The sequence below is a fragment of the Heloderma suspectum genome, chromosome 3, assembly GCF_057233095.1.
Source record: "Heloderma suspectum isolate Gila_16-S chromosome 3, 16-S_ref, whole genome shotgun sequence".
Classification (NCBI taxonomy): domain Eukaryota; kingdom Metazoa; phylum Chordata; class Lepidosauria; order Squamata; family Helodermatidae; genus Heloderma; species Heloderma suspectum.
The window spans coordinates 38,302,339-38,325,029 of NC_139460.1; the positions used below are offsets into that span (position 1 = coordinate 38,302,339).

Genomic DNA, 22,691 nt, shown 5'->3' on the forward strand with positions numbered 1-22,691 from the left:
TCCCGCCCTCCTGCCTGTGCCCAAGGAACTCTGGGACTAGTAGTTCTTCAGTTTGAATGTCACAGAGAGAGGGAAGCACAACTCTCCCTGTCCCTCAAACAGCAATTCCTGGTTTAACTGCACAAATCCTCTCTGTTCTAGAGAAGGCCGGCAACTCACTGCTCAGAATGTTGCTTGTTCTGCTCTAACACTGCTTTGGATTGGCTCCAGCCAATCTTACAAGATCTGGGCAATGCAGGGAAATAAGTTTCCATGAATATCCTCAGGCGTGATCTGCAGTTTAGCCTCAGTTTCTTTGCTCTTGGGAGTGGGGTTCCAGCCTGGATTCTCCAGGCCCTGGGAAAGTGCACCACCACCACACACTGCCGTCCTATGCTTGGGTCCTGACACCAGCCCTGGACAACCTCTCTCGCCGCCTCAGGCAGGAGACAACGCAAGGTGCCGCTTGCATCGCATCACATCTCGTGAAAGCCCTGTACCTTCGTCCGGCCACATGTTGGCAAACATAAGGGGAAGGTGGACATACAATGTGGTAAACAGAGGGTGGGTAACTGCTCCAGGGAGCCCCACTGGCCACTCTCACGCTGCAGCAAATGCCACGGCAGGAGAGCAGCTGACGGGGTTCTCCAGAGCACCTGCTGGAGGCAGCAGGGCTGCAGTGGTGGGCCCTCCTTGTGGGGGGAGGGGGAGCAGTGTGGCGCAATTCTCCATTCCTCCCACTCTGCCACCCGATGCAGGCACCTCACCCTGCTTCACAGGAGGGCCGCCCTGCCTGACACTGCCTAACATCCATCACCTCCTAAGCTTTGCCACACTGGTCTTGAAAGCAAGCTACATCCATCTGAAATGATTCCCACAGTAATAAAGTGAGGACTGGAGAGTGGATGATTCATACAAGTGCAGATGAGAGCCACGTTTTGTTTTATGGCCCACATTTTCCAAAGAGACCAGTAACAATTACAAATAACTTTGAGAGAAAGTTGTCAGAACTGCAAATCTCCTCCCCCACTGCAAATCATACTTGTTTTATGGCAGGCACCAAAACAATTACTCCAAGATGGGTTCACAGCACCTGTTTTTCCTTGTGGTGTAAAGTGTAGCGGTGTTTCTTTTCTTATCACACTCTCCTGATAAGTCCATATGGCCAGGGCCCCAGTGAATGCACGCCCTAGGCCTTGAAAAAACAGCAGCTGCTCTTGGTGATTAGTGGGCGGTCTCTGCAAAAAATTATTGCATGCTTTGCTGTAACTCTCACCATGTCATTGCAGAACTCGGAGCTCTGTAATCAGTGTGGATCAAGTGTTCTCCTGGAACGGTTTTGAGCAAAGGCGCACTGTTACTATTCATTTGAAAACACTTTCCCTTCTGTCGTTTCCTGACCAAAAACAGTATTATTTCTTTCACTATTCCAAGTCAGCAAAGTGCTGCCTGAGGTGGTATGAAGAAAGAAAGCGTTAGACTGTGATCTTGTACCCATTTACCTGGAAGTAAGCCCTATTGTACTCAGTTGGATGTACTTCCGAGCAGACATATAAAGAATTGCACCATTAAACCTCTTTGATTCTGCTAGGCTGCTCCAAACTTCCTTAACAAGCCCAAGTGGTAATTTTTCATTTTTTAAAAAATGGAAGTAAAGTGTGATTTGGGATAGGACATGGGAAGAATGAAAGATTAGGGGTGTATCTCATCAGCCAATCTCAGAGAGCAGTGGGAAATTTTGACTCAGTCACAAAATGCCCGATATATATTTTAGCCGAACACTGGTATTTAATAATAAAAGACAAAGAGTACATTCCTAACAAGGCCAGTGTCAAAGGTAGGCATGGTTGGGCACCTGCTAAGGACCCATACCCCAGCAGGGACCCCCTGACGCAAGCCCCCTGAAGTTGCTCCTCCTCTTCACCATTGCAACCTGTTATTCACCTGCCTCTCACTCTGGCCCAGACAATGGTGGTGGTGAGAAGGAGGAGCAGGAGATGCTACTGCCAACTTGCTCACTGGCTCTTTGCCCCGCAAGCAAGCGAGTGGCAGTAATGATGAGAAAGAAGATGAGAAGCAATTGCAGCTGGTGACAATGGCAGTGAGACGGGCCCATTGAGGGTATCTTGCCCAAGGGCCCACCGAAACCTGGAGCCAACACTGATCCTTACTAAACCAAATTACTTGGAAGTTGGTTTGGAATAAATGGGCCTAAGGGCCAAACTAGATACAGGGCTTCTTCACACAGAGCTTTTATCCAGCTATTGAGATTGCTCACTCACTGAAGTTTGCGGGCCCTTTAGATGATGCCATGAACCTCCAGGGCGACTCCTGCACTAAATGACCTCTATTCCATTTTTAAACAGATCAGTGATCATGAGTTATCAAATTACCCTGCTTGTGTTCTGCTTGAGTTCCCTCCGTGAAAAAGGAAAAGCCACAAGAAGAGGAGCAAGATCTATTAAACATACGGAAGACTCAGATAAGGAGGAAAGGGGAGGACGTGCAAAGGGAGTCCGTTGTGATCCTGCATTTAAAACAGAAGCAGAAAGCCCTGTTTTAAATATGGGATTTTAGGCTGGTGTAGAGATGCTCACAGTTAGTTGCATGGTCAGTTTTTTGTTGCATGCAATTTTTTTTTGTTAAGTAAATAGTAGCCTTGGGATGCCTGAGATAGGGGAGGGGCCATTTAACCCTTTCTTTCCCTGTGCAGTCCCAACAAAAATCACCTCTCTGAAGCTGCTGCTTGCATTCCAAAAGAGTTTCCCATTGGTACCCATGGAAACTTCCTTTGAAATGCAAATAACAGCTTTAGAGAAGCTACTTGTGGCAGGACCTGGCAGGGGGAGAATGAATTAAACTTCCCCTCCCCATCATCATGGTCCTGAGGGGGCCGCTATTTACATAACAAAAATGCGCAAGTCAAAATTGTGTTCATGCAATTAATGTTGCATCTAGTTCGGCCTGTATAAAAGGATGTAGGATTGGGAGTTTGTCTAATTTTTCAAGGATGTAGGACTGGGAGTTTGTCTAATTTTTCAACTAATGTCATAGTCAAATGCCACCTAGTGCCTTGAAGAAGAAATACAGTGCACGGAGAATGCATAAATGACGTAAAGCAGGTTAGAGGAATTCAAGCTGCAACATCACAACCTCTGCTTTCATTTCATAGGGGGGACTTACTGTGCTTCAGTGGCCCTTTGGTGCAAGTTATTCTCCCTCCTTTGCACATCACTCTTCACATCTTTGCAGTAAACAAACACACATACAGAGGAGTGGTGAGGAACAAGAGACAGGATGTGGTACAAATGTGCTGCAGCAAGCTAAGGCACCTTCTTGCAAGTAACAGAGTGATCCTATTGGGGGGAGGGGGGTTGTGTGGGAGGGACAGACTGTGGCAGAGCAACTGCCACATCCAAAGCCCTGCTGGCTCACTGCAACAAGGAGAGGATGGGTAGGCTGTTTCTATGTTGTTTTTCTTCCATTTTGCCTTCTCTCCCACCTGCACCCCACCCCCTGTCCCCATTGACTACAATGAAAGGGAATAATCTACACCAGCTCCAAGGCCAGTGTACTTTCAGGGCCTGTTTGGAGGCATTCTAAGGGGCTTAGAATCTTGCATATTCATGGCCTCCCCTGATACGCCCCCAACCCCACCACCCCAGAACTCCCCATTTTGACCTCCACCACTGGTGGAACTCTGCCAGAGAGACAGCAGCAATGGCATAAATGCACCGGGGCTGACCACTGGCAGCAGACTGCCATCCCACTAATGGGCCTGCCTCTCCGCCAAACAAAACAGCACTTCTGCTGCATTATTTTAAGCTCGACTGCCATAGATTAGATTGTCGGAAAGGTAATAGATCGGGGTGGGCAACCTATGGCCCTAAGCCCATATTTGGCCTCCAGCCTAATTTCATGCAGCCCTCAGCCTGATTTCAAAAGCTCTCTTCATGCGATCATGAAGAGAGCTTTTGTCTGACATCTGGCAAGCGCAACCTGTCCCTTTCCTGGCAGCCAGGGGAAGAGGAAGAGAGAGAGAGAGAAAAGGCAGTGGAAGGAAAAGCGGTGACCCACCCACTTTTGGCTCTAATCCTGCCCACTGCTGGGGCATCACCCACTGCTGACATGCAGCCCCAACAGAATACCCATGAGGGATTGTAGCTGTCAAAGGAAAAAAGGTTGCCCATTCCTAAGGTATGTAAGGTAGTAAAAAAAAAAAGGGTGAAAAAAGAAAACAGAGACCATATGAAGGTTTGACTGGATCAATAGGATACAATTACTCCCATCAATCTCTGAGCATCTCTACACTAGCCTAAAATCCCGCATTTATAACGGGGCTTTCTGCTTCCATTTCAAATGCAGGATCACAACGGGCTCCCTTTGCACGTGCTTCCTTTCCCCCTCCTTCTTCCCCATATCTGAGTCTTCCATATGATTCATTGATCTCGCTCCTCTTCTTGCAGCTTTTCCTTTTTCATGGAGGGAACTCAAGCGGAGCACAAGCAGGGTAATTTCATACCTCATTATCTCTGATCTATTTAAAAATGGAATAGAGGTCATTTAGTGCGGGAGACGCGCTGGAGGTTCATGACGTCATCTAAAGGGCCCACAGACTTCCATGAGTGAGCAGTCTCAATAGCAGGATAAAATCTCCATGTGAAGAAGCCCTCTGTGTATTTATTTTCAGTTTGCATTACATACATCATGTTCAGCTATTTTATTTTATTTATTTATTTCATTTCAATACCGCCCAGAAGCCGCAGCTCTCTGGGTGGTTCACAAAAATTAAAGTTTTGCTTTTCCCTTACTGAAGCACCCTTTTAAATAAAGCCCTACTTCACATGGGCATCAGACACCAGAACGCTTGGGTAAGAAGACCATCCTTAGTAATAATCTCTATTGAGCAACCTTAAGGAAACTGAATTTCAACAGTCAACGTTACTGCACTATACCACATTGCACCTGTACTGTTTAAAATAAGATAAAAGCCTTTACAAAGGCTTCTTCATTGGGGCAGGAGGGGATTTGCCACCAGTTTTGTGCCTGCATACATATGCAGTTGCCAAAGCCTCCCTATTATTTAGCAGAGAAACAGCTGTACTACACGGTTACTGGTCTAACAGGAAGGAATCCTCACCTTTGGTAATCCCCCTGTACAGATATGACAGTGCAAAGTCTGAATGGGCAAGCCTGAGTGAAATGGCAGCCTGGGTGTTTTCTTCAGGAACCTCGGAGTCTGTAAAGCAGTAAAAAAAAAGGGGAAGGGAGGGAGGCATTCTGCTTTCATGCATTGGCCCAGAGCTACCACTAAAACAGATGTTTGCCTGAAAAGGCTTTGCACCTGCCAAGCCACCAGCCTCAAGCTTCCTTCCTTGTTTTTTTCTTTTTTTTCTTCTTTTTAAGGCCTCAAAGCAGGAGAGAAGAGCATTTGAGTGACGTGCAAAGCGCTCTGCGGTTGTCGTTTTATTTCCCTTAAGACACTCTGTCTAATCTCCTCAGAGCAAGAAATCAGACAGCAAGCCTTCTGCGACGGGAGAGAGTTGAATTGTGAAGCAACAGGACTTTGCTCAGAGGCTTTTATTTCATAACAGAAAATAACTTGGGGGAAAGAGAAAAGTGTCAGTCAGTAAGTACATAAGCCTTACAAAAAGAGGATTTCCTACAATGCAAGCAGCATTTTTCAGATAGGTCATGTGGATTCCCATGACCGGACCACAACTTTTGTTCATGCAAGCTTTTGAATTACACAGAACACTTCCTCAGGCAGAGTAGAAGATAATTAATCCTCAGTTATACACAGAAGGATATTTACCAAAGGATTTTTTTTTAGTAACTTCAGGCAGGGAATGCCTTTATTGTAAATATGTATAATGCAATAAACTAGCAAGTGCATAAAGACCATTGTAATGGCACAAATGGTGGTGCGCTATTAAACCCAGGGCCGCAGAACCTCTTTCAGTCCAAGGGCTGGATTCCATCTCAGAGAAACTCTCAGGGCTGCATTCCGATGGAGGGGCCAGGCCAATGACAAAAGTTGTGGGGCCCAAAATACAAAAAACACCAGCATATTGTAGCTTGAAGCTCTGACTGCCAGTAACGAAGCCTTAGGAGAGGCAGTTCAACCTTTCAGAATGGGGAAAAACTGCACAAAGCTGGGAAACCACCAAATGATCAGCGGCTGGGGAAAAGGCGTGAGGCCAGGGGAAGGTATACAGCCATCTGGGGGAGTGGGCCCCTAGGTTCAGAGGTTCCCACTCCTGATTTAAGGTAGTGGGCAGGATCTGAGGGGCTTCTGCAGGCTCACCAGGCGTTCTGAAGTTTGCCTTTCTATCATACCACAGGCCCAATATCATCCAGCAAGTTATAGTCCCCTCTGCAGAAGCATCTGATCCTACACTAGGAGCTCAGAAGAGGAAACTGCAGAAGTATCAGTGTGCATGCAAAATTGGCAAAGCTGTACATTTTAATTCCTTGGCAGACAAATTCCTTATGCAGAGAAACTGGAGAGGGTTCAGACGAGGGCAACAAAGATGATCAGGGGACTGGAAACAAAGCCCTATGAAGAGAAACTGAAAGAACTGGCCATGTTTAGCCTTGAGAAGAGAGGACTGAGAGGAGATACGATAGCGCTCTTCAAGTACTTGAAAGGTTGTCACAGGATCTCTTCTCGATCATCCCAGAGTGCAGAACACGGAATAATGGGCTCAAGTGACAGGAAGCCAGATTCCGGCTGAACATTAGGAAAAACTGCCTGACTGTTCGAGCAATACGACAATGGAACCAATTACCTAGGGTGGTGGTGGGCTCTCCCACACTGGAGGCATTTAAGATGAGGCTGGACGGCCATCTGTCAGGGATGCTCTGACTTGGATTCCTGCACTGAGCAGGGGGTTGGACTCGATGGTCTTGTAGGCTCCTTCCAACCCTACTATTCTATGATTCTATGGCCAGTGTTGTAACAATGGGTATTGAAAATGTTTCCTCTCATGGCAAAGATGGAGAAGTTTAAAAAGGAGCGATGAGTGATCAGGATGGCAAAAATGCTCACCAGCTTATTAAAAAGCTGCTCTTCTCTATCACCATTTTTTCTATGCAAGATCTTTTGAGGTTTCCTCCAGTGGTTTTGCACAGCATCAATTTCAAACTGATCATGATGAACAAGAATGATTTTATTTGGTTCTGGTTTTCATCTGTAGGGTGACTTTCAGGCAATGACCCCTTTGCTTTCATTTCCATGTATTTGCTAAGCCTGGGATACAAGATGCTTTGGAACATTAAGAACTGTGCAACGCACATATTTCCTTATACTAAGAAAGCAACACTGTCAGCACAGTCTTCCTAAAAAAAAAAATAGTGGAAGAAATGTAATTAAAAAGCTAATTCATTGTAGGATGGAGATGTAGACAGACATTAAATGAAGAAAAATAAAACAAATAAGGTTATGTGGCTTAATGAGTACAATTAAATCAATAATTAATTACAAATTAAATATATGGATCTTAGTGAAGAGCATTTAGTGGGCGATGGCACTGTTAAATAAAATATACTCTACCAAGAGAGCATGTGGAATGAACCTTCATCGTTCTTTATGGATATCCTGCCTGTATTCCAATACTGAGCTGTAGGAGGGGGAGAAACCATCTAAAGCCTTTGAATAACAAGTTTGAAATACGGAAGAAGAAGACGAAGAAGAAGAATAGAAAATGGTATGGATGTTTACAAATAATTATTTACTGATGCTGTGCTGATTAGGCTAATTTTGCTATGTAAGCACAGGTACTAAGAAGAATTTGAAAATATTGTAAATATAGATTTTCAACTGGAATCACCATAAGAGGTTTTTTACAGAGTTTTGCACACACCAAAGCAATAGTAGAAACAGTTCCAAAATATGATACAACTACTTTCGGCCTCTTGGTCTAATTAAAATAATTAGTCAGTTTCTCTAACAGCAAACTCCAATCTTAGTGCAAAAGCAGAAAATTGTGCATAGGAGGTCCTGCTGTTAGTCATGTTAAATACACCAGAGCAGCTTGGGAAATACAATACTAAAATAACAAATACAGAATCCTTCCCCATACTCAATACAGGCATGATGCATTGCTGAAACGTGAAACCTGAGTCTAACTACATCGAAGAAGAAATGTATCTGAATTATCTTGATGCAAAATAGTAGCTCTACTCCCCATGTAATTTCAGTGAAGCAACAGAGGCTGCATTCAGATGTCACGATAAACCAAGATTTGTCATGATAGGAACGAGCCACAGTGAGCCTTGGGCTCCCATGTTCCCTCTTCCCCTCTCCTCCCACGCAACCAAGAGAAGTTTGGAAGCTTTCGCTTCTGGTTTTAATTACCACAGCTTTTAGTTTTCTCTGAACCGGATAAACTGTGGCTAATATTAATTATGGTTTGTTTGAAGAAAGCCTACTTCAAACCAAGGATTATGAAACTGGCTTGTTTCAACAAACTATACTTAAAGGTACTCAAAGCTTCACCTATACCCCTTCCAAATGCCTCATCCCAGTACCACACATCGACACCTTAGTTCATCCTCCCAAACTCCTCCTAGATGCCTCACTCATAACTCTTTTTAACAGTGCTTTATAAATACAATAATTAAATAAAAAACATCTTTTTTTCAAGTTGCTGACAAAATTGTCAAGGATTTTTTTTTTAAACGTACCTAATTATACTCAGGTGGCATGCACCCACAGAAATAACCATACCAGTTTTCAGACTTGCCTTCCCTGATACAAGGTGCCATGTGTGCTGGCATGCCCATAGACACCTCCCCTTGGCGTCCAAGAGGTCCCTTGCCCCTTCCAAATTTATTCATTTATTATAATTTTAAACCATTGTTTAACCTGGCAGCCAGGCACACTGCAAAGCAAAGTGCCACCCTCCATCTTCATTTCCTCGGCATACCTCTGGGCCCAGCTAGGGCTCAGAGGCATTCTTAGTGCTTGGTACTTAGTACTTGGACACAGTAATGGATGGAATGAGGACAAACAGAGACTCAGTGCAGACAAGACAGAGTTACTGTGGGTTGGCATCCACCTGGCTGAATGGTGTTCAGATAGGCTTGGGGGGCAGCAGCAAGGAGGGAGGCACTGGGGTAATGCAAGGGGTCCAGAGAGAGAGAAAGGATAGTGCAGGTGTAGGAGGGAGAGGGCACAGAGCGCAAGAGAGGGAGGAAAATCCCTGCCTGAAATTAATCGTCGGGGAGGGACCGTACTTCAATGGTAGAGCACCACATGTTTTGCTTCCAGGTTCAATCCCTGGAATTTCCCATTGAAAAAAGGATTATATAGCAGACGATTTGAAAAACTTCTGCTAGGCTCTGGAGTGTCACTGCCAGCCACAGGTAGACAATACTGGGCTCTAACAATATAAAAGTAGTACTGGATTCGGCCTCAGTGGGTTGTGCTTCCTGGGAAGAATCAGGAAGTGGTTGAGGGCAACACCTGCTGCTTCTGGCCCGGGGAGAGAGAGTTCATCTAGCTCCGAAACATGGGCTAGATGAACAAATAATATGACTTAATATATGGCGACCTCCCTCATTTCCTACGACTGACTACAAGGCTTCACTCAGAAAGCAGACCTTAGTACAGAACAGAAAACCTTAACAATTTAAGTCACAATCGGTAACTAAAGCCTAGCAAACAGTTTGGGGATCGGTTCTTCTACATGTTGCCCACTGGCTGCCTCTGGCAAATCCCTTCTGCAGTCTTCCTAGTGCATTGTTAGGGTACCACTACAACAGGGGAAAGCCAATATTCTCAGGACCGGGCCACTGAGTCTTGGTAAGTGAGCAGTGGCCACCCAGTGCAAGCTGAAGTTCAATGAGAGGCCGGGGGTGGGGGTGGGGGTGCAAAGTATGCCACAGACAGCTGGTGGGGCTAAGGAACAGGTGTGCATAAGAGCTATGAGGGGAGGTCTCATAGTCAACAGCACTGTGTGGGTTGGTGGTGAAGACTTCCATGCCCAACAACTCCGATGTTAGACAGGATGGGTTTATTTTTTCCTCAGTCACAGAGTATCTCAGCCCAGCCCTGCTTAGCATAATTTCTTCTCCCTCCCCATTCTTTCTAAAGATGGAAGCTTGTGGGAGGACAAAAAAGCTGTGGGAATGGAGGTGACAAACAAGATAGTAATGTTGAATGGGTAAGAAGGTCCTGCCAGGTTCAGATGCTCTGAGTCTGGGACCATTTTAATATTTTTCCGGGGTCACCAGTCCCAAAGGCCTGTATACTTACCTCACTTTCTGCATCCACCCTCACAATGGCATCGTACCACCCTTCAGTCCTAGACCTTTTTCTCCCCTTCCATTGTTCTATTCCACTCCATTAAATGGTTGCCTACTGCCACTAGCAGCAAAAGTCTAAGGATTCAGTAGGTTAGGTAATTGGAGAATATAGCAACACAACAGCAGTAGGTTTGTGGATCTCTGAAAAACACAGACCATGGATACTGAGTGTGGACTAGAGAACGTAAGAAATTGGGTCAGCTACAGTGAAGGGTCCTAAAGGAAATCAACCCTGAGTGCTCATTGGAAGGACAGATAATGAAGCTGAAGCTCCAATATTTTGGCCACCTAATGCGAAGAGAAAACTCCCTGGAAAAGACCCTGATGCTGGGAAAGACTGAAGGCAAAAGGAGAAGGGGACGGCAGAGGATGAGATGGCTAGATAGCATCACGGATGCAATGAATATGAACTTGAGCACGCTCCGGGAGAGAGCGCAGGACAGGAAGGCCTGGCGTGCTATGGTCCATGGGGTCACGAAGAGTCGGACACGACTGAACGACTGAACAACAACAACAACAGTGAAGGGAGAGGAGTTTTCCCAAACTCCCTGCAGCGTAGACAGGGACAAACAAATAGTCAGTAGGCTGCCACCACCCCTTAACATCCACTTCAGCCTGAGCCGGGGATTCTCAGACCATACAGGAAACACTTGGGGCACAGAAATGAGGGTTCAAGCTCGCACCCTCTATTTCAAGTCCCAAGCCTAAAACTCAAAACAGTAACAAGACCAAGCAGAAAGAAGGCTCTGAATTTAGTACTGAGGCTTAGGTAGAATAAAGCGTACACAGCCTTTGAAATAGATGTGACATTTATTTACAATAAGGAAGGGGTAATAAGGGATAAAAATATCAGAGAAACTTTGAAACAATGCTGCAGGCCAAAAATAACAAAGCACTACCTAGCCTTATCCTATACTTCACCTAAGTAATGGTCTTCTGATAGGACAGGGCCGAATTCAGGATCCAAAACCTCACAGGCCGGAAAGCCAGTTAGCGGACAAAGACTGAAGATCATAAAGAACACAAAACCAAAACCCAAAATGAAGACCAAAAGGCAAGAGTAGCCCTGCCTGGCTTTATTCCACTCCCGCCCTTGGCTCTTGACAAATGTGAGGTGAGCCTCCATAGCCAATCACTGTTGGGCTGGATAACTTCCTCAGTTTCCAGGAGGGTAGCAGGCAGTGAAAAGCCCAGCTGAACTCAGTCAGTCTAATTCTGGCAAATAACACAGGTGGTTTAATTAATGCATGCAGGTCCATCTTTATGAAAGGCAGTTTCTACAGGCAGCTAGGCCTCAGCAGGGGAATGGATTTCTTGACAAGTATGCTGGTGAAGAGAGAGTTCGTTTTCCAGGAATTAACGAGAATGAAAGACACCACCTTAAATTCAGTCATTTTCATCGGTCTTGCCTCATTTATTTCTTTGCAAACTTTATATGCCACTCTGCATCCATTGAAATATCAGAGCGGTGAGCAATAAAAAGGGGAGAAAATAATAATAATTTGTTGAAATAGAGAATTAAAACCTTTAAAATCAGATTGCAGCATTCCCCAGCCAGTCACTATTGCTGGCTGGGGAACACTGGGAATTGTAGGACTTTTTTTCTGCCTATACATGCATAGGATTGCACCCTTAACAACATTTCATGGAAGACGGCTGTCCAGGGTCACTGCCATGCCACCATAAAGTGATGCTACTGACTACTGTGGAGCTGGTCATAGATTTTCTGCTCTCCTGCAAATATCTAGCATGTGTGCTGCCGTAAAACATCTCAGCTATTGTGATCATTGTTGTTTCCTGCACTACCATCAGCTATTTATTAAAATAAAGAGAGGGGTGGATCTAAATGCTAATGCCAAAAGAAAAAAAAAGATAGCTGGAAATGGTGGTGATCAGAAAAAAAGCAGCAGAGATGTGCTCAGCTGCAAAACCACTGGAAATGAGATGTAGTATTATAGCAAAATGGCTTGACCTCCCAGAATGTCATTGCAAATGTCAACACCACAGACCCTGAAAAGGCAGGAGAGTAGTGATAAGTACTATTCACACCTGTGGAGAGTGTAGGTGGTATCCAGTGTTAGTCCTACATAAAGTAGACACACTGAATGGGTCCTAAGTTAGTGATAACTAACTTAAGTCTCCTTCATTTCAATGGGTCTACTCTACATAGAACTAACATTGGATTATGCTTTGCTTCTGGGCCCAATCTACATGGCTGATTTAGCGTGGGGCGACAGCATGTCAGGATCATTCTCGACAGATGGTGCTGTCACCAATCTGCAGCCACCTTGCAGCTTCCCTCTGGAAAAGCCGCATTTTCAGAAACTCCTTTTAGTGTTTGGGTTTTTTTTACTTAAAGCAGCTCCCAAGTGATTCTGCTGCAGTGTGTCCCATCGCCCCCCATCAAGTCCTGGGCAAGCCTGAAGGGGTGGAGCTGCGCCTCCCCCCATCTTCCCTCTTTTTCTCCATTCGCAGTAGGCTGCTTTTGGACACAGGCTTCCTTTCCCACTTTCTGCTGCGTCATCCTTTCATTTTATCACAGTAGCCTCTTGGCCTATTCACTGTAAGCATTTATTTATTTATTTCATTTCTATACCGCCTAATAGCCAAAGCTCTCTGGGCAGTTCACAAAAAAGCAGCCTGCCTTTCCCATTCATAATACCATAGTTATGCATTTTCGAGGAGTCAGAACACGGAATTAATTGCTCCACTCATTCACAGTCTGCAGCCCATGTTTCCCATTCATAAAATCACCGCCTCTTCCTCAGACATAATCGCCTCATACTGTCCAGATTGTCTTGCCTGAGGGAAACAGGGGTGGGGCTTGTATAATCAATAGCCCTCCTCTGCAAGCAAGCAAGCAAGCAAGCAAGCAAGCGAGAGACTGAGGCAGCAGGGATGGTGGGGTTGGGGAGCACATTTTCAAGGAGTCAGAACAGCAAAGTAGCAGTTCCACTCATTTACAGTCTGCAGCCTGTGTTTCATATTGACAATAGTGCAGTATCTTTTAATCTCCCACAGTGGGGTAAACTACAGGGCCTTAATTCCACACTTCCTATAAACTTCCCTGAGCAGGGAGTGTGGACAGGGGCAGAGAACAAGACTCTCTAATTGCTGAGCAGGGTGGATGGGGTTGATGACATTCCGTTCTACTCTGCCCACCCAACCCAGAAGTATGGGGGTTTCATGGAAATAGAATGGGAAGTGCTTTCATGTGGCCCGTAAAAGCGGTTTTTTAGGTACTGTATACCCCACTTTTCTTGCTTTGCGTGCTGCTGACGGACCAAAGCAATTTCATGACAATCTGGATATAACCAGAAAGCACTTCTCATTCTGTTTCCATGTAGACTCCCCACTGATGTCTTTTTTTTAAAGAGTCATGTTTTCCACAGTAGTAAAAAAAATAGAAGAATAAATGGGAAAACAGGAGGATTACAAATGGATGATGATTTCATGTGGAGCCCCTGTAAAGTGTGTGTGAATTCCACATTAAATGCCTAGTATGGAAGTAGCCTTTGTTTAATGTTGAACTATTAACATCTTGTTGATGCTGGTGCCACGTGGCTTGGGTACATGATGGAACTGTTAATACTTGTTTTTAGACAGAATGATGAAATCCATGGATTCTGGAAGATGTCTGGGCAATATGTATGCACAACTTACTGCCCTGGCACATTATACAGCAAGCTCTGGCACTTGATGTTGCCCGAAGAGTGCCTTACTTTTCTGTATCCTATTTTTAAATATACTCTAAAGGGTCTCGTTTTATAAAACTTCCCATCTTGAACAAGCTGTTGCAGCTGTTAGGAAACCTACCTTTTGTTTCTATTTTAAAACTTCTTGTTTCTAAGTTTGATCTTGGGTTTAAACATTTTTAGTTATCCTGTTGGCCAGGAATCAGTGGAAAAATATTATCAAATGCCTCTAATGAAAACAGACTGATAGTTACTAATTATACTTTTAATAATAATTAAGATTGTCTTTCCACCAAGATTTATTTTATTTTATTTGGAACACTTCTGTACCACACTTCAGCCAAAAAGGTTCCCAGGGCAGGTTACAATAAAGTCAGTACAATAACACAGTAAATATTTTAGAATTGTAGTTCATTAGTGAGCTGGATCTGTAACTGTCACATCAAGATTGATCTTTATTCAGTTTAGGGACTGTGAGGTGTGAGCCTCATATAAGGTTAGGAGAAATGTTCTCTTATCCATAGCTTCTTTATATATGTTCCTGTGGAACTCCCTGCTTTCAAAGGTCAGGCAGGTGTCAACGTTGTGTTACTTTCAGTGCCTCCTGAAAATATTGTTATTTCAGGAGGCCTTCCTTGAGAGACCAGCCATGAGTTATTAAATTCAGAATTTGTTTCTTTTAAAAAGTTGTAATTGTTTTAGCATGGTGTTTTATTCTTTTATCTTTGTTGTTCACTGCTCTGAGTTCTTTTGATGTGGAGCAGTATATAAATATTGGGACGGAGCAATCCTATGGCCGCTAGTCAGCAGCTAGATGGCCATAGGATATCTGGTTTTCTGGGAATCAACCTCAGAGCCCGCACTCCGAAGTTGGTTCCCAACGAACCGACCTCCCCCGACTTCCGTGCTGCCTCGGAGGCAGCAAAGGACAGCCCCATCCTCCACGCTTGCAAGAGGAGTGCGGAGCAGCCGAAAAGGGGCATTCCGGGGCGGGGAAGGTGGAAATGCCTGTACAACACATCCAATGTGTCATACAGCAGCCTCCTCCCCCACTCAGCCCTCCCGCAGCTAGACAGCCACAATCAGCTGTCTAGCCGAACATGCAGGGCAGGAGAAGAACAGAGGGAATGATCCCCTCCATGCTTCTCCTGCCCTGCTTTGGATAGGCGGTCGCCTCCGAGTTTGGAGGCCGCCATCTATCTGAATAGGATTGCGCCCAAAATAAATACATAAAATATATGATATCTAGTTGAGGGATCAGTATGTTACTGAAAGTTTTACCCATTCAGCTGTGAAGCCATCTGGTGCCCAAGTTCTTCGCCAGTTTTGAGATTCCCCTGTCCCCCGCCCCTTTATTTGTAATGGCTTCTGAAGCATCTTCATTTGTACCTGCAACAATTGTAGGAGCTACACTCTGTAAAATACACTTTGTAAAATGAAATTGTATATTGTTGTTAATAATAATAGCAATTACTACTACTACTACTACTACTACTTTTTATCCTGCTGTTCCTTCAAGAAGCTAAGGACAGCAAACATAATTCCTCCTTTACAACATGCTTGCAAGGTAGATTAAGCTGAAAGATAACAACTGGCTCAAGGTTACCCAGTGAGCTTAATGGCTGAGCATAGGGATTTGAGTACAAATCTCCCAAGTCAACATCTGAAGAAAGCATCAATTGCTTCTTGTGTTGCTTCTCCCGTAGGAATGAATAATTTTGAATTAAGTGGTTTATATTGCTTGTTCATCTCAGTCATTTTGGTATGCATTTTATTCTTATAGTTCCTTTACCATGGCAAATTCATTCTAAACGTATCTATATATATATCCTTCTCCTTATATATGGTTGGGACTGACTTTACCTCAGTTTATAAATACTGTACGAGCCTGTTCCCCCTGCCCTCCTCCACAGCACACTTTTTATGCATGAGTACAAACTTGGCTTTAGCTGTATAGATTTTTTAAAATTTTGTACATTGCCTTTGTATTTGTCTCAGAAGTTCAAGGGATGGTGAAGCAGCATAAGCTTTTAATAGTCTCAGTTTTCTGTCCTTTCAGTTTAATTAAATTTTGGATTCTATTTTTCTTTTTATAAGACTCATTACTCTCCCTCTGTCCAATAGCACTCTTTAGAGGGGTTGTGGGTGAATTAATCTTTAAAAACTGAATTATTACTTGAGGTTTAAAAACCTTCAGAGAGACATTCAATTTCCAAGTTGGTTTAGATGGAGATTCCCATAACAAAGGGAACAAACTAACAATTGTATTGGTGCGTGGTTTGATGTATCTCTAGAGCCAATCTTACATTCTTATTTGCTAGCACTATGTGTTGGATACAAGGAAATAGTCTAAGGCAGAAGCAGTTGTTATGTACAGAGGAGAGAAAGGAATATTATTTGGCATACAATGGGCAGTATCCTGAGTCACTCCTGCCTTGGATTCTGATTCAGTTGCTAAGTTAGCTAGGCCAGAGAAGAGTGATTTTATTTCCAAAGGGTCTAGCAAACATATCACAGTGAGCTGCAGACAGCTCCCCTTCTGCATGGCAAGCAGAAAGGGACAGGGACAGTGTCAAGGGCAGGCATGGTTGGGCACCTGCCAAGGGCGCCCATACCCCAGCAGGTAACAAGAGGGCTACCACAGGGCTCAGTTCTGGGCCCAGTGCTCTTCAACATTTTTATTAATGACTTGGAGGAGGAGGTGCAGGGAATGCTGATCAAATTTGCAGATGACACAAAATTCGGCGGGATAGCTAATACTTTGGAAGACAGAAACAAAATTCAAAGTGATCTGGATAGACTGGAGCGCTGGGCTGAAAACAACAGAATGAAATTTAATAGGGATAAATGCCAAGTTCTGCACCTGGGAAGAAGAAACCAAATGCACAGTTACAAGATGGGGGATACGTGGCTCAACAACACTACAAGTGAGAAGGATCTTGGAACTGTTGTCCATCACAAGCTGAATATGAGCCAACAATGTGATGTGGCGGCAAAAAAGGCAAATGCTATTTTGGGCTGCATTCATAGAAGCATAGCTTCCAAATCTAAGGAAGTATTAGTTCCTCTCTACTCAGCACTGGTTAAGCCTCATCTGGAGTACTGTGTCCAGTTCTGGGCATCACATTTTAAGAAGGATGCAGACAAACTGGAGAGGGTTCAGCACTTGGACTCGATGGCCTTGTAGGCCCCTTCCAACCCTACTATTCTATGATTCTATGATTCCTCACCCCCAGTCATATTATTACATTGAATTATTACATTCAATATAATCACTCCAATGTGCAATCAACTGGCAGATTTGTATTCGGGCTGACACAGCCTACGACGAAAGATACCAGAAAACTGGGGAGAATTTCAAGGAGAACAACAAAGGTGACTAAGGGTGCAATCCTATGCATGTTTACACAGAAAAAAGTCCGACAACTCCCAGCATTCCCCTCCCAGTACTGGGAGCTGTAGGACTTTTTTCTGGCTAAACATGCATAGGATTGTGCCCTAAGTGTCTAGAATGCAGGACCTATGAGGGAAGGCTGAGGGAACTGAACATATTTCATTAAAGACACATTCGGGCAACCTTTACGGATCAGATGTGCTGTTCCAGTATTTCTAGTCCCTAGAGAAACAAAGGACAGGGTGGTTAGGGCAGACCCAATACATTTTGCTGCCTGAAGCAGATGACAAGACGACGTCACCCTCCATTCTATATACAAAAGCCAGCTGGACTGGCAGTTGAATCTTACTTCAACACTGGCAACGTGATACCATTAGCACATCTGAGGGCAGTAGGCTAGGGGGAAGAGCTGGGGGCTGCCACCTCTGCCCCCCAGCATCTGCCCCCTGTGGTGATTGCTTCGGTCTAATGGTATAGCCGGCTCTGAGGGCGGTTCTCCTGCTGGTCAACGTAGCTATTAGCAACCAAAGTAGGCTCTGTAGTCTACATAGTTGGCTTCCCACAAGTGATTATGGAGGTAACCCATTCCCAGGAACAAAGGCACCTGCATTTTCCTAGAGCACTTCCTTCTCTCATGGTTCAGCACAAGAAGCCAGAGTTTCAACATGCCCTTGGTGTATGCCGATCAGATAACTTTTTTTGTTACCTTCATATAAATTTGAGAGAGAGAAATCTAGATTCCTCCTGAAATAGTACACAAAGGCCAATGTACAAATTAGAAACGCACATTCCAAAATAAACATAACCTTCCTCCCCAGCACTTGGCCACATTCAGAAACAGAAGGCTGTATGGGATAAGGGCGCCAAGATAATTAAAGTTCCAGAAACATGTTTGGTCAACCTTCTGGGCAAGACAAAATAATTTCTTCTGTTGCTTGACTCATTTTCTAGATTTCTTTTTTTAAGATGTTGCTTTTTGTTGGCTGGTTACTTTGAAATTTAGGTTTTCAGTTTGATATCTGGATCAAGTTCAGGTACTCTGTTCAGAGCAGGGGTATTGAACCTCTTTCAGCCGAAGGGCCAAATTCAGTTTTGGAGAAGCTCTTCAGGGCTGCATTCCAGTGGTGGGTGGGGCGGAAGGCAAAAGAGGTGGAGCTAGAAATACAAAAAAAATATTTTAGCTTAAAGCTCTTACTGCCCAATAACTAAACTTTAGGAGAGGCATTTCAACCTTTCAGGATGGGAAAGAATTGCGCAAAAGTTGGGAAACCATGAAATGATAGGCGGTCAGAGGGGAAGTGGGAATCACCTGGTAACATGGGGAAGGGAGCATAGCCATCTGGGAAACACCAGAGGGCCGGAATGAGACCAGAGGCAGGCCAGATTTGCCCCCTTGGGCCTGAGGTTCAAAACTCCTGGTTTAAAAAAAGCATCCTAAATGCTCATAAGAAATATATAACTGACTGGACGGGACTGGAGTCTTGTCTTTGGAAATGCTTGCCAGTAACTCACCAGAGAAATCTGTAGTACCCACTCTGGTCCTCAGTGGTCCCTGTCAGCTATGTGGACAGGCAAGTACCCAGTCTAAGCTTATGCATCCTGCATCCATGAGTATGTACTCTATCGGTGTCACTGAATGATCACCGATAATCCTCAAAATAAGAGCCAGGTGTCTATGTCCGTTACAGCACCTTTGGGGGGCAAATAGCAGCAGGGACCACTGTTAGCAGGAAACTGGTGCAGGGCCTCAATTCAAACTAGGAGTGTGGTGCTGGATTAGGGCCCCCACGGCTGCTTTTCCTTCAAGGTAAAAGTAGTAGCATTAAGCATGTTTTTTCCCCCTCAATGGCTTGGTTACCGTAACATGTACTTTGGCAGCAGGTAGTAGGAGAGGTTCTGCCTCCGGAATAAAGAAATCAGTGTTAACAAAGCCTGAAGATGAGGAATATCCTTCTACTCCCCCAGTCATCTTCCTTCCTTCAACAGAGAAGCAGAATTTACCTCAGCATTCCTATAGTGAACCTGGGGAAAAATTAAAAGAGACTGATTCAGTCATGTTTCCAATCTGCCATGGTTTAAAGATCGGAAAGGTGCCATGGGCTCACATGCTCCCTTCTTCCCTCCTGCTCTCTTGTGCACAAATTCCCCCTTGCCTTCCATGTTTTGCTGTAAACATGGCTTAGCATTACATATTTATTGGCACTAATTATGGTTAGAACTGAATGATCTGAAAACCATGGTTTGTTTGAAGTCAATATGCAAACCATGGTTTTGAGGTAATCCTGGTTAGGTCGAATCATACTTAGACCTGATGTGGATCCAGCACTAAGCAATGGTTACAATAAAACGTAGAAAAGAGCTGGGAATCTGTGCATGAAAGGGAAGGAGCGAATGGTGTAATTGCACTGTAATTGCACTTCATACCAGGGAAGCTATTTAAACCAGCAAAGTCCCTAGATCAGCATTTTCCAACATCTGGTGTTCTCCAGATGTTTTGGTTATCAACTCCCATCAGCCCCAGCCAGCATGGCCAATGGTCAGGAATGCTGGGAGTTATAATCCAAAACATTCTGAAGGCATGAGGTGGAGGGCATTCTTGAAACAAACCGTGGTCCCTCCTGTTGCCACACTGCCATATTTTCATCGTTGGTACAAATATATACTGCTAAAAGCAGCTTTCCCCACCCTGATGCCTTCCAGATGTGTTAGGCTACAACTCCCATCGTCTGCAGCTTGCTGGCTGCAGATAATGGGAGTTATAGTCCAACACATCTGGAGAGCACCAGATTGGGGCAGGCTATGCGAAAGCATCTGATCCAAGTATAGTTTTCTGCTTTGCGAATAACACTTTCATTATTGACGGAGTTTGAAAAAGCTCTTGTTCATGTTAATGGAATCCTTATTGCCCCTTCAGTTCAGATCCCAAAGAGACAGGAAGTGGAGCTACTATCTTCACTACAACCAAAGAGAACAAGTATTGCTTGCAAAATTTTCCAGACTGTTGTTGTCGTTGTCTTCTTCTTTTTAACTCACGGTGCTGCTTAATGGCTTTAAAAAAGCTACTTCACTTTTGCCTTGAAGCTACAGGCAAGTATGTGCTGCTCTGAATACTTGTGCAATAAGTACAAGCAGATGTTTGAAGCTATGCTTTGAAGCAAAACTTTGTCCTGTAGATTGTTTCCCAGAAAACTGGAGGGGGGGGCGGGGGTGGAAACCACCCAGCCATTATATACAAATACAGCAAATGTATTACTCATCCTAGAATCGGAGCTAGGGAGAGGCAGAGTGTGCTAAGCATGACTATTGAGGCACAAATCCAAAGCGCAGCTTTTCCAAGGTGGCTGTGTAAATGGCATGCAATTCTCAGACATTTTACAGCCATGTTTCTGCCTGAACAACTCACCCACTGGACCGCGGCTCAAAGGCGGTGTTTGCAGCTAAGCAAGAATGGTGGGGGAAGAAATCTTCCACTAGTAGGCAGGAATGACACCTGCGACAGACAGCCTTCCACAACAGAGAATGAGGCAGTTTCCTCAGGCAGCACCATTCAAGGGCAGGAAATCAAGGCTGTCCCAAAACATTGTGCTGCCTGAGATGAAGGGTAAGATGGCACCCTCCCTTCCACATACAGAAGCCAACTGGACTGGCAGTTGAATCTTACTTCAACACTGGGTAGGTTGGCCGCTTATGAATCACCAAAAAAGAGGAAAAGCGTCATAAAAAAAGAGGACAAAAGAGGACACCAATTTGTATAACATCTGCTTCTGTATAAAGCCCTAAACAATGTGGAACCAAGATACCTGAGAGAACACCTTCTCCCTTACCAACCTGCCCAGTCACTGACATGATCATAAGACATGCTCCTGGTGGTTCCGCATGGACTTATGACCTGATTGGAGTCCACCCGGAGAAGAGCCTTCAGTGTGGTGGCCCCCTTTCTTTGGAACTCCCTGCCTCTGGAGGTCAGGCAGGTGCCAATACTGTGTTGTTTTGGGCACCTCCTGAAAACAGTTTTATTCCAGGAAGCCTTCCTTGACTGACCAGCCACGGTTTTTATCAGTACTGTGTTTTTAAAAATAACAATTTTTAATATGGGATTTTCTTTCTTTTATCTTTTATCATTTTATTTTTTATTGTTCACCACTCCGGAATCTGTTCAGATGTGGAGTGGTATAAATGCTGTAAATAAATAAATAAAATGCAAATCCAGAAATAATGACTATAGGGAAGCAATCCTATGTCCCCTAGACAGCATCTGGTGGACACAGGTTATTTCGGATTCCTGGATCCAAGGTCAGAGACAGTGCTCCGACCTCAGAGCCAGGAAATTAAGCTCCCCACCTTCTTGCAGACGGCGTGGAGAGAACTGCACCAGCTGTTTCTATGACGTCGAAAACGTGAGCTCATAGAAGGGTGAAAGGGGGTATGTCGGTGGGTGGGGAGGAGAGGAGAGGAGACTGGGGATGTGGGGATCCGAGCTATCCCCAGCCATTCTCAGTCTCCTTCCCTCCCCCTCCCTAAAGCCTCTGCTAAATGGGTGAAAATGCCAGTCTAGGTAAAATGCAGAGCGGGAGATGCAATTGGATACTCGTGAGCCTCCGAGTTCAGATGCTTACTAGTACCATAGTAAGCTTATAGAATCATAGAATCATAGAATAGTAGGGTTGGAAGGGGCCTACAAGGCCATCGAGTCCAACCCCCTGCTCAGTGCAGGAATCCAAGTCAGAGCATCCCTGACAAATGGCTGTCCAGCCTCGTCTTGAAGGCCTCCAGTGTGGGAGAGCCCACCACCTCCCCAGGTAATTGGTTCCATTGTCGTATTGCTCTTACAGTCTGGAAGTTTTTCCTGATGTTCAGCCGGAATCTGGCTTCCTGTAACTTCAGCCCATTATTCCGTGTCCTGCACTCTGGGATGATCAAGAAGAGATCCTGGCCTTCCTCTCTGTGACAACCTTTCAAGTACTTGAAGAGTGCTATCATATCTCCCCTCAGTCTTCTCTTCTCAAGGCTAAACATGCCCAGTTCTTTCAGTCTCTCTTCATAGGGCTTTGTTTCCAGTCCCCTGATCATCTTTGTTGCCCTCCTCTGAACCCTCTCCAGTTTGTCTGCATCCTTCTTAAAGTGTGGTGCCCAGAACTGGACACAGTACTCCAGATGAGGCCTAACCAGTGCTGAGTAGAGGGGAACTAGTACTTCCCGGGATTTGGAAGCGATGCTTCTATTAATGCAGCCCAAAATAGCATTGGCCTTTTTTGCAGCCACATCACATTGTTGACTCATATTCAGATTGTGATAGACAACAATTCCAAGAT

At 44.7% G+C, this 22,691-nt stretch overlaps 1 protein-coding gene and 1 long non-coding RNA gene across 3 annotated transcripts in view; one reads left to right on the forward strand and one right to left on the reverse strand.

Moving 5' to 3' along the window:
* The window catches only part of KATNAL1 (katanin catalytic subunit A1 like 1), a 109,662-nt gene that overhangs the window by 69,431 nt on the left and 17,540 nt on the right, over nt 1–22,691 (reverse strand). The window contains exons 1-2 of one of the 2 annotated variants that reach the window (XM_084842950.1): nt 5,120–5,389; nt 1,073–1,217 (exon numbers count right to left, since the gene is read on the reverse strand). The exons of the other annotated variant lie outside the window; for it this stretch is intronic. Of the exons in view, the coding sequence (XP_084699076.1) occupies nt 1,073–1,217; nt 5,120–5,269 (295 nt within the window). The 5' untranslated portion in view covers nt 5,270–5,389. Of the gene's footprint in view, nt 1–1,072; nt 1,218–5,119; nt 5,390–22,691 lie in introns of those variants that run through there. 2 annotated transcript variants of the gene reach the window in all.
* The window catches only part of LOC146349565 (uncharacterized), a 28,605-nt gene continuing 9,077 nt past the window's right edge, over nt 3,164–22,691 (forward strand). The window contains exons 1-3 of the long non-coding RNA XR_014789019.1: nt 3,164–3,433; nt 4,446–4,489; nt 5,386–7,688. This is a non-coding gene — a long non-coding RNA (uncharacterized LOC146349565). The remainder of the gene's footprint in view (nt 3,434–4,445; nt 4,490–5,385; nt 7,689–22,691) is intronic.